The sequence below is a fragment of the Culex pipiens genome, chromosome 2 (genome assembly GCF_016801865.2).
Source record: "Culex pipiens pallens isolate TS chromosome 2, TS_CPP_V2, whole genome shotgun sequence".
In the NCBI taxonomy this organism is placed as follows: Eukaryota; Metazoa; Arthropoda; class Insecta; order Diptera; family Culicidae; genus Culex; species Culex pipiens.
The window spans coordinates 16772919-16791293 of record NC_068938.1 but is presented as its reverse complement, the minus strand read 5'-3'; the positions used below and the strand labels follow the sequence as shown (position 1 = coordinate 16791293).

The window sequence follows — 18375 nt, the reverse complement described above, 5'->3', positions numbered from 1 at the left end:
AACATTTTACTCAAAACGTGAACTTGAAACTTTTCTCGGGGTATCAATTTCTAACACTGAAATACAAAACCCCTAAACGAGGCTGGCCTTACACAACTGCTGGTGGCCAACATGGGGTTCAGTTACCACAACCGCAGCCCATTTGCACCATTGTTAAAGTACTTTTGCATCAGTACCAGGACGATGATGAGAACTAGTGACCCTTGGGTAAATGAACTGCCTCGCCCACCTACACGGGAAGCTCTCGTCCACAGAATGCGTAGTTGCAATTTCCCGGAAGTTAGTGGAAATGGTATGAACTTCAGCATAATTTTAGGGTTGTCTTTTAAAAATATTTATTTTTAAAAAAAAGTCTTGTTTTTTTTAAACATATGATAATTATAATTCAATGAAATGAAAAAAAAAACATAAAAATAGCACAAATTTAGATTTAAAAACACCGCAACCCGAAATATCACTAAAACCAAAAATATTGGTCAGGACGATTCCGACCCCGCAAGGGAGCACAAATTTCACTTTTCCGCGGGAAAAGATTTAATTTACTGCTTATTGCAACGACCTCGGTGCACCCCGGTTGTGGAAAAGTGCGCTCTTCCCAGCATGCTAATAGCTCGATTTGCGTTTCGAAAACATCGCTGGCATAACATTTGCGGTAAAACTATGGAAATATTGTTGTTTGCAAGAGATGAGAACAAAAAACACACACAGAGAGAGAGCATATTTACGTGAGTCCTGATGAGCAATTATCGCGCGTGATGCTCTTCACGATTCTAATTCCGGGTAAACGAAAACAAGCAACAAGCTTGACGCTGACCTGGTTCGGAAAAGCTCACGGCGTCAGAATCACTGCCAATTACCCGATGACTTTGGCACTCTCTCTCTCACTGTTTTACATACAAACAAGGTTTTGCTCGATAGGTCATGTCCTGTGGCGGGTTGTACTAAAAATATCAGAAAGGAGAAAGGAAGACACGCTGGGTATGAATTTAGTAAAATCGAAGGATTGTTATAGAATATTTCGTTTCGACGCTTTTAAAATCTTTTTTCTTCACAGTCTTTAAAAAAATATATTTGGATTCATATTCAAATGATTTTCTAAAAAAAATGCATTTTTTGAAAATTTAACTAGTTTGTCTATACATATCTCCTTACAAATTTGGCAACCATCTATACGAGAGGCTATTTAAAATATCCAAAATCTGTATCTTGAGAACGGATGTTCTGATTGATTTAGTATCATCGGAAAAGTTGCAGGTATTGCTTAGTTTGATATATTCAAAAGATAAAAACCCCATTTTTTAGTTTCGACACAAAAGAAAAATTTTGCATTTTTGATTATGTCACAAGTTGATCAAAACTATTTCGACTGGGCTGCAAATTCTTCAATTTTTTTTGAACCGATGAAAAACATATTTTTTTAATTTTTTATCGCAAAGTACTTAACATTAATTTCGCAATCGTGCACCGTTTCCAGGTCATAGCCACCTTTAAGTATTTTTTATGGTAACATGAAATTGTTTACTTGTAAAAGTTATTACCAAGCTTGATCATCTCTTAAAATATTTTTTTTCGAAAAAAACCTATAATTTTGCTTCAAAGAAATGATTACTGAGATACAGCCTCTCTAAGAAAAACAAACAAGAAAATAAGATTTTTTCTACATCATCAAAATAGCGTCTAATTTTTTAAAGCCTTGATATGGTATTAGACTATGACAAACAAATAGAGGGTGACAATTCTCGAGATTTTCAATTTACCGGGAATCAAGAGTTGAACTTGACAATTTCCCGGGAATTCCCGGGACCCGGGAGTTGTTTTTTAACTACGCCGACAGTGTCCTTTTACAAATAATTAGAATAAAATAATATTTGAAAATAAAACGTTTGATTTCATATCTGGGGTGTAACTGCTAAATAATGTTAAAGGTAAATTTTGGGGTCCACCTTTTTTAGGCTTCTATAAATTATAGTTACTGGAATTTTTGACAAGTTAAAATTTACACTTTCTGAATAAGAAGATTTGAGAAACATTGGTTTATGAGAACTTGAACATCGAACACTGGACATTCAATTTTCAAACAATTTTGAATTTTTCAAATGTTTTTCCGATTAGTTTATATAATTTTGCTTCGATATTTATAAGTTTAAATTTCCCGGGAGTCTTGACCGAATTTCCCGGGAATCAAGAGGTCCAAAAATGGTCAATTTCCCGGGAATTCCCGCGTTACCCTCTACAAACAAATAAACTAGCGTTTTTGTGTGTTTGCTATAGAGCAGTTCTCTCCGATTTCGGTCATTCGATTTTTTTTTTGTATTTTTTAATCCGACTGAAACTTTTTTGGTGTCTTTGGTATGCATCATTTTGCATCATTAGTTCGCTCATATAATTTTCCATACAAATTTGGCAGCTGTCCATACAAAAACTAACTTAATCCACCTATGTGGTTGATGCCTTCCTCATTTTTAATATAAGTGGTTTGCCAGCTATTTTTTTTAAGATCCAGAAAAATAAGTACACAGATATAACATAAGTGGTCATAACTCGAGACAGGGTTGCCAGATCATCAATGTTGTGGACTCGTTGGAAAGGTCTCTTGATAACCTTACCAACGATGTGTCGGATGATGAATCCAAACATCGTTTACATACATTTAAGTGAGATCCGGCTTCAACAAAGTACATAAATATCACATAAGTGGTCATAACTCGAGACAGGGTTGCCAGATCTTCAATGTTATGGACTCGTTGGAAAGGTCTATCGATTACCTAACCAACGATGTGTCGGATGATGGATCCGGACATCGTTTACATACATTTAATTGAGATCCGGCTTCAAAAAAGTACATAAATATCACTTAATTGATCATAACTCGAGACAGGGTTGCCAGATCTTCAATGTTGTGGACTCGTTGGAAAGGTCTATCGATTACCTAACCAACGATGTGTCGGATGATGGATCCGGACATCGTTTACATACATTTAATTGAGATCCGGCTTCAAAAAAGTACATAAATATCACTTAAGTGGTCATAACTCGAGACAGGGTTGCCAGATCTTCAATGTTGTGGACTCGTTGGAAAGGTCTTTCGATTACCTAACCAACGATGGGTCGGATGATGGATCCGGACATCGTTTACATGCATATAAATGAGATCCGGCTTCAAAAAAGTACATAAATATCACTTAAGTGGTCAGAACTCGAGACAGGGTTGCCAGATCTTCAATGTTGTGGACTCATTGGAAAGGTCTCTTGATTATCCAACCAACGATTGGTCGGATAATGGATCCGGACATCGTTTACATACATTTAATAGAGATCCGGCTTCAAAAATGTATATAAATAACACTTAAGTGGTCATACCTCGAGACAGGGTTGCCAGATCTTCAATGTTGTGGACTCATTGGAAAGGTCTTTCGATTACCTAACCAACGATGTGTCGGATAATGGATCCGGACATCGTTTACATACATTTAAGTGAGATCCGGCTTCAAAAAAGTACATAAATATCACTTAAGTGGTCATAACTCGAGACAGGGTTGCCAAATCTTCAATGTTGTGGACTCGTTAGAAAGGTCTTTCGATTACCTAACCAACGATGGGTCGGATGATGGATCCGGACATCGTTTACATACATTTAAGTGAGATCCGGCTTCAAAAAAGTACATAAATATCACTTAAGTGGTCATAACTCGAGACAGGGTTGTCAGATCTTCTTGTTGTGGACTCGTTGGAAAGGTCTTTCGATTACCTAACCAACGATGGGTCGGATGATGGATCCGGACATCGTTTACATGCATATAAATGAGATCCGGATATATGAGAAAACACATTTTTATACATAACTTTTGAACTATTTATCGAAACTTCAAACAATTCAATAGCGATGTATGGGACCATGAATCAAATCGAATGCAACCAGTTTGATCAAAATCGGTTCAGCCAGTGCTGAGAAAACTCAGTGAGAATTTTGGTCACATACATACATACACACACATACACACACACATACACACACACAGACATTTGTTCAGTTTTCGATTCTGAGTCGATATGTATAAATGAAGGTGGGTCTTTGAGCTTTTAATAAAAAGTTCATGTTTAGAGCGGGATTATAGCCTTACCTCAGTGAGGAAGGCAAAATGATACGTGAAAATTCAAAAATCTATCTTTTGAAGGCATTTGTTGATCGATTTGGTGTCTTCAGCAAAGTTGTAGGTATGGATACGGACAACACTGGAAAAAAATGATGCACGGTAAATAAAAATTAGTGATTTTTAACACTATTTTTTTTTTTTTTTTTTTTTGATATGTTTTAGAGGACATCAAATGCCAACTTTTCAGAAATTTCCAGGTTGTGCAAAAAATCTTTGGCAGAGTTATACATTTTTTAATCAATACTGATTTTTTCAAAAAATCGAAAAATTGGTCGCAAAAATTTTTCAACTTCATTTTTCGATGTAAAATCAAATTTGCAATAAAAAAACTAAAGTAAGTGAAATTTTGATAAAGTGCACTGCCCACCATTGAAAAAACGGCTAATATCCACTTTTGACAAAAACGAGATATTAGCACCAGGTGGTAGAGGATGTTCCAACGCATCTTCTGGAACTTGAATTTTACTGAAATAGTGTTCAGATTTGGCTGCCGATGCGAAAAACCAAACTGCTAATATGCCACTCTTATGGGAAATCGCCTTGACGGGAATTTTGTGACAAACACTAAAACGCGTTTTTCTCGGAATACTTGATTTGGCATAATAGCCGAATTTTCAATAATGGGCAGTGCACCGTTTTCAAGTTGTAGTCATTTTCAGGTGACTTTTTTGAAAGTAGTCGCAGTTTTTCATTTTTAAAAATTAGTGCACATGTTTGTCCACTTTGGAAAAAAATATTTTTGAAAAGCTGAGAAAATTCTCTATATTTTTCATTTTTTAAACTTTATTGATACGAACCTAAGTTGCAGAGATATTACATTGCAAAGGTTTAAAAACAGGAAAATTGATGTTTTCTAAGTCTCACCCAAACAACCCACTATTTTCTAATGTCGATATCTCAGCCACTAATGGTCCGATTTTCAATGTTAAAATATGAAACATTCGTAAAATTTTCTGAGCTTTTCGAAAAAAATACTTTCAAAATGTTTAAACCAAGACTAACATTTTGAAAGGGCGTAATATTGAATGTTTGGCCCTTTTGAAATGTCAGTCTTGGTTTAAAAATTATGAAAGTATTTTTTTCGAAAAGCTCAGAAAATTTCCAAATTTTTGAACATGTCATTTTATGGGAAAATTAATGTACTTTTTGAATCTACATTGACCCAGAAGGGTCATTTTGTCATTAAGAACAAAAAAAAATTATTTTAAAATTTCGTGTTTTTTCTAACTTTGCAGGGTTATTTTTAGAGTGTAATAATGTTCTAAAAAATTGTAGAGCAGACAATACCAAAAAAATTTGAAAAAATGCATTAAATTTCCCATAAAATGACATGTTCCAAAATTTTTAACAGTCGAGTAAAGGAAAATGGCGGAGTTTTCAATTTTTCTAGTGTTTTTCTTAATGAAAAATATGTTTTTTTTCCGGAATTCTGAGTACGTCATCAAATAGGGCGTCTAATTTTACTCAAAAGTCCTTTTGACACCAAATTTCTATCTCATCACCGTTTCAGGCTGCAAATTATTGAAAAACACCTCTTTTTTCGCATGGTAAAAAACGAAAGGGGGCGTTCCGCCCCTCCGTCACGATATATAAAAAAACGGACCTCATATTCGTGATCAGGGACAAAAGTTACCCCTAAGGATAAAGTTTCACGCAAATCGAAGAGGGGTCGGGGCAACTGCTGTGTGAATTGGCGAAGAATTACCCAGGTATATTCAAAATTTTTAGGAAAATATATCAAATAAAATTTTAAAATTAAAATCACTTGGCAGTTGGCAGATCTGTAAATAAATTAAAAAATTAAATGCTATAGAATTTTGATCGATTACTATGTTTTCTATTTCCACAACTTAATCAGAATTTCTAGACCTAAATTTGATTGTCTATTTTAGTTTCGGAAATTTCCGCGACAAAATAATAAAAAAAATCCCGGTATTGTTTTGGAAATTAAAAAAAAAACTTATATTTTTATAATTCAAAAAACAAAATATCCATGTAACACTGATTTTGCAGAAATCTCACTTCAAGTAATGCGTCATCAAAGTTGTTCCCAGCGCATCGCACCTCAGGAAAAACGGAAATTTAATTTATGCATTTAATTTGCATGCAAGGTTTTGCTCCGAGCAGCAGAGTTCAAAACGCTTTTCCACACTTTCCAATCGTCCCTTGCAAACCCACAGATAGACAATGTTGTCGCCAGCTGGGGGTGGTCCCACACATATCGTCGGTCCCTTCCGGCAAGAAGTTGAGAAACTTCCCTTCGGGTGATGGTGAGAGATCGTGTTGCTAATTTGGTGGGAAAACGAGCAACTTGTGGCGGTGGTCAGTTTCTCGGGCGCAAAACACAATGCTGGAAATGCTATAATTTGAGATGAGATCACAGAGCGCACAGAAAAGTTTATCGGTTTTTTGTAACCGCACGGCAAATCCAATTAAAATTGCATGAAAATGTAACACAGTGTTGCGCTTCTGAGGGCACAAAATAATTAAATTGTGGAGCAAACAAGAAAGTGTCACAAAGTGGGTGGGCGGGAAATCTTCAATTACCCCCCGGGCATGGCATGGACGGCGCTGCCTAATTTCAGGGGCTAACCCCTTATGTGGGCTTTTCACGAAGTCACTCTGAAACTGCCTCTCTCTCACTCGACCTAATGAATTTGCAATGGTGGCCTTTGGGGAGCAATTTATTGAATTCACATTTTGCCGAGAGCCGAGCTAATGTGCAAACTTTCTTGTCGACTAAAGGAGAATAGCGCGCCAAGAAAGTCCCTCCAAATTCATGTTAGTGCTGGGGACGGGAGAAAAGTTATGAATATTGCCTATTTTGCCGGCGGGCCAGCCAACCTCACATGGAACGCTTGACTGGGCTTTGGGTTGGAGCTCATTTGTAAGCCCCTGGTTGGTCAATTGCGTACAAAAAGAGCTTGGGGCGATTATCTCGTGCGGTCATTGATTGTGCAAAGGACGCGGCGCAGATTTTGGCACAATTTGTGTGATATAAATTGCCGGAAGGGATTTGGGCAAAGTTATCGGATGATGAGATTTGGGAGTAATTGTTTAATGAAGTGTGGTTGTTTTGCTTTTCCCTTTTCGGTGAAAGATGTTCAACGTGTTTCAAAATATTTGGAAATAAAGGAAATTACGAACAAAAACGAAACACTATATTTTGTCTTTAAAATATAACTACATATTGGGTAATTCTCTACCAACTCACACAGCAGTTTCCCCGACCCCTCTTCGATTTGCGTGAAACTTTGTCCTAAGGGGTAACTTTTGTCCCTGATCACGAATCCGAGGTCCGTTTTTTGATATCTCGTGACGGAGGGGCGGTACGACCCCTTCCATTTTTGAACATGCGAAAAAAGAGGTGTTTTTCAATAATTTGCAGCCTGAAACGGTGATGAGATAGAAATTTGGTGTCAAAAGGACTTTTATGTAAAATAAGACGCCCGATTTGATGGCGTACTCAGAATTCCGAAAAAACTTATTTTTCATCGAAAAAAACACTAAAAAAGTTTTAAAAATTCTCCCATTTTCCGTTACTTGACTGTAAAAAATTTTGGAACATGTCATTTTATAGGAAATTTAATGTACTTTTTGAATCTACATTGACCCAGAAGGGTCATTTTTCCATTTAGAACAAAATTTTTCATTTTAAAATTTCGTGTTTTTTCTAACTTTGCAGGGTTATTTTTTAGAGTAGAACAATGTTCTACAAAGTTGTAGAGCAGACAATAACAAAAAATTGGATATATAGACATAAGGGGTTTGCGTGTAACCATCACGAGTTATTGCGATTTCACGAAAAAAAGTTTTGAAAAGGTTGGTCGTCATCGATCATGGCCGTTCATGGTCACCCGTTACAGACACGGACGACGAAATAAAGAGAGACGCCCCTTATGTCTATATATCAAATTTTTTGTTATTGTCTGCTCTATATTTTTGTAGAACATTGTTACACTCTAAAAAATAACCCTGCCAAGTAAGAAAAACACGAAATTTTAAAATGAAAAATTTTGTTCTAAATGAAAAAATGACCCTTCTGGGTCAATGGAGATTCGAAAAGTACATTAAATTTCCCATAAAATGACACGTTCCAAAAATTTTTACAGTCAAATAACAGAAGTGGAGAATTTTTAAAACCTTTTTAGTGTTTTTTTTCGATTAAAACTACGTTTTTTCAGAATTCTGAGTACGCCATCAAATCGGGCGTCTAATTTTACATAAAAGTACCTTTGACACCAAATGTCTATCTCATTACCGTTTCAGGCTGCAAATTATTGAAAAACACCTCTTTTTTCGCATGTTAAAAAATGAAGGGGTCGTACCGCCCCTCCGTCACGAGATATCAAAAAACGGACCTCGGATTCGTGATCAGGGACAAAAGTTACCCCGTAGGACAAAGTTTCACGCAAATCGAAGAGGGGTCGGGGCAACTTTTCCCGGTTTCGTGTGGGTTGGTAGAGAATTACCCAAATATTTTATTCAAAGGTGGACAAACATGGGCACTTATTTAAAAAAATGGAGAACTGCGACTATTTAAAAAAAAATCTAGGTATGGCTATATTTTGAAAACGGTGCACTTTATTAAAATTTCACTATAGTACTTTTTGATTGCAAATTTGATTTTACATCGAAAATGAAGTTGAAAAAATTTAGCGACCAATATTTCGATTTTTGAAAAAAAATAGTGTTGATTCGAAAATTCATAACTCGGTCAAAGATTATTTGCACAACCTGGAAATTTTTGATAAGTCCCCTAAAACATATCAAAAAATAAAAAAAAAATTAAAAATGCTGTTTTTTTGCAAATCAAGTTTAAGTGACATAAAGTGAAATTAAAAATCTTCAAATTTTTTTTATCGTGTATCATTTTTTTTTCAGTGCAGTCCTTATTCATACCTACAACCTAGGGGCTGGACAGATAGGTTAATACACTATTAGTACATTAAAATAGATTAAAATGATTGGTTAGCGTATCGACATTTCGTTAATATATTGACGAAATCCCACCATGAGTTAAGAACCTTGCCCAGTTGAAATGTCATTTAAAATCAAAACAAATATTTCCAAATAAACCGAGAAATACAATTTTCATTCGCAATTTCCAGGATACAGAAAAAAACCTCACCGAATTGGCGAAATGAGTGAACATCAAGGTGACCGGCTTCTCCTTGCCACGGTAAAAAAATACAACATGATAGGTGAAAACGATGCTGAGAAAAGGTTTTTCTGCTGGCGTATTTTAGCTGCTCAATCCGGCGAGGATAACCACAACTGACAGGATGATGCATCCGGTGGTTCTGTCTAAACTGCTGGTTCTTGCTACCGAACTGGTAGTTCCATAATCGTAGCTTTGTCTACCGGATTCAGGTGGACCGAAGGCAATCTATCGATGAACTCCTCTGAATGCGTCTTCTCCCGTGATTCGGAGCTTCTCCTCCGGAAGCGTTGAACGCCAGGTGTTTGTACGGCCATAGTCGATGACCAATCATCAGCACCGTTTCCGTCATGGCAAAAGAAAGGGCTTTGATGGCGGATATTTTCAGAAGTGTACTCGGATAAAGATTTTAACCCACAATAATAAAGTTCTGCTGAGATTACAAAAAAGTTGGACAAGGAACAGGAAATAGATATAGTTTTTTTTTATTTGACGGGGAGGGGAAGTAGGAGTGTTTTTAAGTAGTTTATTCGATAGCGACAAAAACGGCTTGAAAAAATCAAACAGTTGGTCGTTGGGTTTGCTGGAGGAAGAGCAGTTTGAAGACGAAGTTACGCTGGCGGCCGAGGTCGAGAAAATGGCCTTGGCCATCTGCGAACACTCGCTGCCCAGAAAGCTGATGTTGGAAGAACCGGCGGTCGCTTTTTGCGATTTGTGCATCATTTGACGTTGTCTCCGTTGGGTTATATTGGTCTTTTCCGCCACCGCTGAAATCAGGCTAACAGGCTATTGAGATCCGATCCGATGTCCGCCGAGGCGTTCGATTTGAACAAAAACAAGGCCAGCTTATAGAACTTTTTGAGATGGATCGGTTCATTGTGGGGCGTATATTTTGGCTCACAGATGCCGGATGGCCGTTAGCGGGTCCGTATGAACGATCTCTAGCTCGATATGTTGCCACGGGTAGGTTTTTTTCAGCTAGAAGTCATCCAGCCGATGCTCTGTACTCGAAGACAGATGTTGATTCACAGTCGAGCAGGATGTGGTTCCCCGTGTTGGTGCTAATGTGAACAGGCCCGAGTACTTGTAGGATCTGCTCCTTGTGCTAGAAATTCCTCCGCTAACCAGAATCTCGTGCCACTCGGTCATCATAGCGCCCTTCAGCTTCATATCGGTTTCCTCCTGCAGCGCGCTGCTGACGGCAGTTCTGCATAAAGAGCAGCATGCTCTCGACCTCGACCTGGTCCTGTGTTACTTGCACAGATTGTAATCGATACCAAACACTTTAAATACTTTTTAAAGTAAAAATAAAGGTAAAAATGATCGACTCAAAAAAACGAAAAAAACATCTGTTAATGTTTTTGAAAATCAAAGCTGTCAAATTTGCCCGAGGTTCAACACTACACGGTGGGAACGTCAGCTCAACTGATGGTTAAAGTATTAACGAAAATATCAAAACCGCCGTCAATAGATTAACGAATAATTAAAGTATTAATTCTGTCCAACCCCTAGCCTACAACTTTGCCGAGGACACCAAATCGATCAAAAAAATCCTTCAAATGATACATTTTTTTGAATTTTCATAAATCATTTTTGTATGGAAAGCTTTCAAATTTGTATGGAAAATTAAATGGACATACAAATCATGCAAAATGGCTTTTTTGGGCATACTGAAGGCACCAAAAAAGTTTTAGCCGGATTAAAAAATACAAAAATTAAAATTCAAAAAAGATCGATTTCGTAGAGAATTGCTCTGTAGAGCGAACAATTTGATTTGATTGATTATGATTATGCTTCGAAATAATTGGTTAAAAGAAGCAAAAATTCAACAATAACTTTTAAAAGTACTGTTTGAAAAGAGATTTTAAGTATTTCAAAACAAAACAAAACGGTTATCTTTTATCTAGTTTATTTCTTTCAATGCCTATTGGTGTGGCAAAAATATACAATCGAATAATAATGCATCCTGCTATCGGAAAAGCAACCATTGTACAAAACCCCCGCAAAAAGCACTTTTAGATAAATCACTTCCATTCGGCAGCACAAAACCCGGTCCATCGTTACCAAGTGACAATCCCTGCCCCAACCAATACATCACACCGGTCCATTTTGAACAGCGAGAAAGGGCGCGAGAGCAAAAAAAAAAAGAAAAAGAACTGCTCCAAAGTGGGAATCATGACCGGAAGCGCGCGCGCAACAATGACCAACAAGCAACAGCAGCGCGCCACTACACGCTTCCGGTCATCTGGCGCGAGTTTCGCACGGGAAAAACTGCCAGCTGCGTTGGGATTTACAACACCACCCTTCTCGCTTCCCTGGGCCAGCGAAACGTGCTGCAACTTTTTCAATTTACTGTGAAAGTGAACTTTTGCTGGCGGAAAAGTCACATTCTAGCAAGGGATTGAATGATTCATGACCTGATGAAGAACATCCATCAACGCCTTTCCGCCCTGCGGGCGGACTGGCGGGGATTCATTTTCCACGGGAGTGCACATTGTAATGCACCTGAGCTTGCCGTGGCATTCCGGACCTGATTGGACAACATGGACGCTCATAAATTTGCACTCTGGATGAAACAAGTTTTGCTCGTTTTATTTTCGGTATTAACTGTCCTCCCGGAACGCCCCCACAATGTCGCGGATCCACTCGGCGTAGAACGTCACGTCGACGTACACCTCCGGAAGTTCCAGCAGCTTTTCGCAGTGGTTCCGCTTGTCAAGATCCAGCAGCCCGCGTAGGTACACGCCCTGCCCATCGCCGTAGTCGTAGTACAGCGAACTCCCCTCGAACTTTTCCGCGCAGAATGGGTCGCCTCGATTTTCCGAGATTCCCTCCAGTTCCCCGCACAGATGGCCCCCGGCAGTGTCCAACTCGATGCCCTCGCGACGCCACTGGTCGGCACATTCCAGTATTCCACCCGGGCTTGGCGCCAGGTCGTAGAAGTGCCTCTCGAAGCCGCGGTTGGGAAGCAAACTACGCAGTCGGAATTTCCGCTTCGGAGGGTCCAGATGCAGGCAGAACGGAGTGGTGCTGTCCAGCGGTTGCTCAAGCTGAACGATTGCAATGTTGTTGGCGTGGTTGCAGCTGTTGAAGCGGGGGTGGACGTGGATTGACTTGACCTGGGAGGTTTGGTTGCCGCTGGTTCCTGTGCTGAAAAGGAAAGGATTAACTTCTTGAAATTCTTCAATTTTGGAAGGTAGACTCACATTTCCGAAGCGGTGACATTCTCCAAGCATGTTGCTGTAGTCAACAGAATCGTTGGCTTGATATGAGCGGCGAAGCACTTCTTCCCGGCTGCATCAGAGATGAACGTGTAATCATTTATGAACCGCTTGGCACAGTTCAGATTGCCCAGCAGGTTCTTTCTGCGAAACACGGTATTCTCATCGATCCACTCCGTGTACCGCGGCACGTCTAGCAGCATCGCTCTAGATCCGTTTTCACCCATGGAAACGTTAGCAGTGATACCTTTCAGATACCATGATCCGCCCCTTTCTGAGTAGAACGTATCGTTCCAAGCCACTGGCGCACTAGTTTCGATGCAAAAGTGGTTCTGCGGACCGTCACAATCCTTTACTGGAGTGAATCCTCCTGTACCACCTATTCTAACTTCAATGTTGAACTCCATAGGGTCATCTCTCCACAGACATATCGGACTTAGCCGTTCAGATAACTTCAACGGAGTTTGCAGCTGTAGCAAAGCAATGTTGTTGCTTCCACTTTCCGGGTAGAACTTCTCATGGCGAATGATCTTCCCGATTCGCTGGCTGTGAAACACCTGAGCTTGTCCACTTTCATGCGATGTGAAGGTCAGCGATAGCTGAGTGGGATCACGTAGTTCTGAAGAGCTGTATACACCTGCTGGGGATACCAGGAACAGTTCGCTGATGATCGCCACACTGGCAACTCTTTGTATTGAGCCGAGATCATTGCGGTAGACCTGGCCCTGCCAGGGCCAGGGTCGACCCGCATCGATCGCTGACCTTTTACCACACTCAAAAGAGGTGGCTTGTACGTTTTTGCCACCGATTTGTTCTTGGATCCATGGAAGGTAGCTCGCTATATCGGTGAACAGTGCATAGCTATCTGGCTTAACTTTGACACTGCTGGCGATACCTCGTAGACTCAAGTTGCCGTCTTTATCTGCGATGTAGAGTCCACCTCCGGTGGGAGCAAGCGATCCATTGAGACGCTCCGCGCAAAACTTCTTCTTCTCTACCAAATGCTCCGTGTAGAAACCTGCGTCACTGTTGCGGCAGTTTCTTCTAGACACTATTGAAAACTCCGAGTAGCTTTGATTATCTACGGCCCAACCTTTCTTGCCAACAATCAGCTCCTCCGCCCAGGATCCACTCCACAACGTCAACGGTTGTACGTTGAACTCCTGATCAGTCTTCAACAGCGCAACATCACCCGAGGGATGTCTCAAAATCTTCTCCACCGGCACTTGTTGCTGCGAATCACCTCCTCGAACGAAGACCGTTTCGGCGTTTGAAGATTCAATGCAATCTGCTCCAGTTATCACGAACTGTTTACCGATGATCGTTCCTCCACAAACTTTTTTCGGTTCACCCTGATCAATCCGGTGGAAAAGTTCAACCTGCCACTGATCACTTAATGGCGCAACCACCGGCTCAGCTGGTTTTTGGAGGCACTCCCCACAAGTACAACTCAAAGTTACTAGCAGTAAGAAGAACCGCTTAAAGAACATGGTGATCAGCATTGCTTCAGCGAGTGAACTGTGCTTGTTTCTTTACGATCGCCTGGAGCTTATCAAGTCTCCGCGGTACCATTTGATGCGGGGTGTTCCCGGTCGGTAATTCCTATCGGCGCTAGTCTAACCAGTTGATGTGTTTTTTTTTTTTTTGTACGAGATTACTTCCCACTGTCAGGGTGCAAGTCGCTTCAAATGTAAATCATTGATGGTAGATTGCCAGGGGATGTGTTCAGCCCTGGTCAAGTAGCGGAACCTGTTTTATATGAATAATTGTTGCAGTGATACGTTGTGATGGCAGTATCATTAGGATTAATGCAAATGCATTAAAAAATAATTTCCTTTTTTAGTTTAAGATTGTTTGAAATCTGATAACTACAACATTACCCTTGTAATAGCTTTGCATCACACTCCAGATTTATCTATTAGCCAAAAGTATTAAGGCTGCTTAACTCTTAATTTAGCACGAGAGTCTCCTCTTGCGGCTAAAGCTGGAGCAAATGGCTCTTCGTGAGCAAAAGCAGAAGAAAGAAAATCAACCAAAAGTAGAAAGAAAAGCAGCCCCACAAAAAATTACGACAAAATAACAGTCACCGAAAACGACCACATTTTTTCTTGACTTTTCTTTTTCTATTTTGGTGAACCAAATCCCGGGGCCTTTATGATCCCCGGTTCGCCAACAATCGTGTCGTCGTTTCCGCTTCCCTGTTGAGAAATACCGACGGGCATTAAACCAACAAACGACGTCCCGACGACGAGGGGCGTCGCGACGCACACCCAAATGCCATTACTTTGACTCCAACAGGATGGTTTTCAGGGATGTCGTAACCCTTGGAGGTCTGATTAAACTTCTTTTGTGTTTGTCTTTGATAAGATATTAATGAATTTATGAAATATATCAAAATGTCTGTTTTTGTCTGCTCTACAACTTTGTAGAAAATTGATACACTCTAAAATGAAACTGTTTGTTTCAATGTTCGAGGTACAAATCACTGAAAAATATGTCTTGGCAAAAAAATGAAAGGGGTCGTATCGAAAAATGGACCTCGGATTCGTTACCAAGGATCAAAATTTTGCTTGAGTTGACAGAGAATAACACAAGTTTAATTTTTTACAAAGATTTTTTTACTGTTTTAGGTTTTTCATGTTGCAATTATCAAAGTTTTGTAAAGGAGCTATTACACTACGGCAAAAAAACAAACAATTCGCACTTTTTGACTGCTTGCAAGTTTGCCTGCTTTGTTTGTTTGCCTGGATTTGTTTGTACGAACGTCAGCCGTCATACATTTTGCCTAGTTTGCGAGTTTGGCAAACTGTCAATCACGAAAAAGTGCAAGTTTGTTTGTTTGTTTGCGGTAGTGTAATGGCTCCTTAAGTATTCTATGTCTTTTATAAATTTCAATTGTTTTCAAAGTATTGTTGTTATTTTAATTTTTAAATTATTTTCAATTTATAGTTAAAACTTCAAACGAAGTTATAATATTTTTTTGAGTTTTTGAAGCTTTTATTGAATTTTTCAGGTTTTCAAGTTTTTCAAGTTTTTCAAGTGTTTCACGTTTTTTCAAGTTTTTCAAGTTTTCGAAGTTTTGAAAGTTTTGAAAGTTTGAAAGTTTTGAAAGTTTTGAAAGTTTTGAAAGTTTTGAAAGTTTTGAAAGTTTTTCAAGTTTTTCAAGTTTTTCAAGTTTTTCAAGTTTTTCAAGTTTTTCAAATTTTTCAAGTTTTTCAAGTTTTTCAAGTTTTTCAAGTTTTTCAAGTTTTTCAAGTTTTTCAAGTTTTTCAAGTTTTTCAAGTTTTTCAAGTTTTTCAAGTTTTTCAAGTTTTTCAAGTTTTTTAAGTTTTTCAAGTTTTTCAAGTTTTTCAAGTTTTTCAAGTTTTTCAAGTTTTTCAAGTTTTTCAAGTTTTTCAAGTTTTTCAAGTTTTTCAAGTTTTTCAAGTTTTTCAAGTTTTTCAAGTTTTTCAAGTTTTTCAAGTTTTTCAAGTTTTTCAAGTTTTTCAAGTTTTTCAAGTTTTTCAAGTTTTTCAAGTTTTTCAAGTTTTTCAAGTTTTTCAAGTTTTTCAAGTTTTTCAAGTTTTTCAAGTTTTTCAAGTTTTTCAAGTTTTTCAAGTTTTTCAAGTTTTTCAAGTTTTTCAAGTTTTTCAAGTTTTTCAAGTTTTTCAAGTTTTTCAAGTTTTTCAAGTTTTTCAAGTTTTTCAAGTTTTTCAAGTTTTTCAAGTTTTTCAAGTTTTTCAAGTTTTTCAAGTTTTTCAAGTTTTTCAAGTTTTTCAAGTTTTTCAAGTTTTTCAAGTTTTTCAAGTTTTTCAAGTTTTTCAAGTTTTTCAAGTTTTTCAAGTTTTTCAAGTTTTTCAAGTTTTTCAAGTTTTTCAAGTTTTTCAAGTTTTTCAAGTTTTTCAAGTTTTTCAAGTTTTTCAAGTTTTTCAAGTTTTTCAAGTTTTTCAAGTTTTTCAAGTTTTTCAAGTTTTTCAAGTTTTTCAAGTTTTTCAAGTTTTTCAAGTTTTTCAAGTTTTTCAAGTTTTTCAAGTTTTTCAAGTTTTTCAAGTTTTTCAAGTTTTTCAAGTTTTTCAAGTTTTTCAAGTTTTTCAAGTTTTTCAAGTTTTTCAAGTTTTTCAAGTTTTTCAAGTTTTTCAAGTTTTTCAAGTTTTTCAAGTTTTTCAAGTTTTTCAAGTTTTTCAAGTTTTTCAAGTTTTTCAAGTTTTTCAAGTTTTTCAAGTTTTTCAAGTTTTTCAAGTTTTCAAGTTTTTCAAGTTTTTCAAGTTTTTCAAGTTTTTCAAGTTTTTCAAGTTTTTCAAGTTTTTCAAGTTTTTCAAGTTTTTCAAGTTTTTCAAGTTTTTCAAGTTTTTCAAGTTTTTCAAGTTTTTCAAGTTTTTCAAGTTTTTCAAGTTTTTCAAGTTTTTCAAGTTTTTCAAGTTTTTCAAGTTTTTCAAGTTTTTCAAGTTTTTCAAGTTTTTCAAGTTTTTCAAGTTTTTCAAGTTTTTCAAGTTTTTCAAGTTTTTCAAGTTTTTCAAGTTTTTCAAGTTTTTCAAGTTTTTCAAGTTTTTCAAGTTTTTCAAGTTTTTCAAGTTTTTCAAGTTTTTCAAGTTTTTCAAGTTTTTCAAGTTTTTCAAGTTTTTCAAGTTTTTCAAGTTTTTCAAGTTTTTCAAGTTTTTCAAGTTTTTCAAGTTTTTCAAGTTTTCAAGTTTTTCAAGTTTTTCAAGTTTTTCAAGTTTTTCAAGTTTTTCAAGTTTTTCAAGTTTTTCAAGTTTTTCAAGTTTTTCAAGTTTTTCAAGTTTTTCAAGTTTTTCAAGTTTTTCAAGTTTTTCAAGTTTTTCAAGTTTTTCAAGTTTTTCAAGTTTTTCAAGTTTTTCAAGTTTTTCAAGTTTTTCAAGTTTTTCAAGTTTTTCAAGTTTTTCAAGTTTTTCAAGTTTTTCAAGTTTTTCAAGTTTTTCAAGTTTTTCAAATTTTTCAAGTTTTTCAAGTTTTTCAAGTTTTTCAAGTTTTTCAAGTTTTTCAAGTTTTTCAAATTTTTCAAGTTTTTCAAGTTTTTCAAGTTTTTCAAGTTTTTTTGTTTTTTTTTTGTATCAACAAATAAAATACTGGCCAGTAGAGGGTTAAGGTTCAACCATCGCAATGATCCCAGTTCTCGAAGGAAGTGGCAGCCAAGGATGAGGACAAAGAGTTCGGAAAGGCATCACTGCCTTGGTGCGGCAACAATGGCCTGCGGAAGAGTTTGTTTACCTTGGATTGTTCGGCTTGGTTTGGCGAACTCTAGCAAGGAAATTCAAGAGAGCAGCACAGCGGCCCAGTCCAGACGGGCATCCTTCAACGGATCATCAAAAGGCCACGAGATGAATTGCGGAACAAGTGTCTTGAAGGATTTTGAAGGTCGGACAATGGAGAAGGAAAAGGGCGGAAGTACTCTTTCCAAACCTTCAGGACTTGAAATTTTAAAAGATTGAACTTTTTTTCCTCGTTTTCTTGAAATCTATGTTTGTTTGGGATTGGGGGTTTGATGCTATTTGATGATTTTTATGTTCAATACCTCGCTGGAATGGTGAATTATCCTGTTTACATTTTTTCTAACTTTTTAAAGAGATTCCAAAATTCCCACCCAAGCGATCGGCTCATTTACCTTGATTTCTCGCCACGGGGGCTGTTCATTTTTAAGGAGAAACATCATAAAAGAGAGGCCTTACGCCCACCCACTGTGACGACACTGGTGGGTGGGCACAGTCAAATTTGTGGGGCGATAAATTTTTACTGTTATGAGCGGTTTTCCCACGTCCCCCTTCTTTTGTTGTGCTGATTTAAGATTTCCGCCACGTGTGTCATTTTTGCGTGGGAGTCGCGAATAATGGCGGATTGTTGAGCT

General features: G+C 37.6%; 2 protein-coding genes across 3 annotated transcripts in view; one reads left to right on the top strand and one right to left on the bottom strand.

Moving 5' to 3' along the window:
- Positions 1–18375, top strand: part of LOC120417727 (potassium voltage-gated channel protein Shaw-like) — a 203128-nt gene that overhangs the window by 40258 nt on the left and 144495 nt on the right. The window lies entirely within an intron of this gene.
- LOC120417726 (uncharacterized) lies at positions 11870–14053 on the bottom strand. The gene is made up of 2 exons (XM_039579878.2): positions 12522–14053; positions 11870–12465 (listed from the first exon to the last, which is right to left on the bottom strand). The coding sequence occupies exons 1-2, from the start codon at positions 14036–14038 to the stop codon at positions 11919–11921; spliced, it is 2064 nt and encodes a 687-aa protein (XP_039435812.1). The 5' UTR covers positions 14039–14053; the 3' UTR covers positions 11870–11918.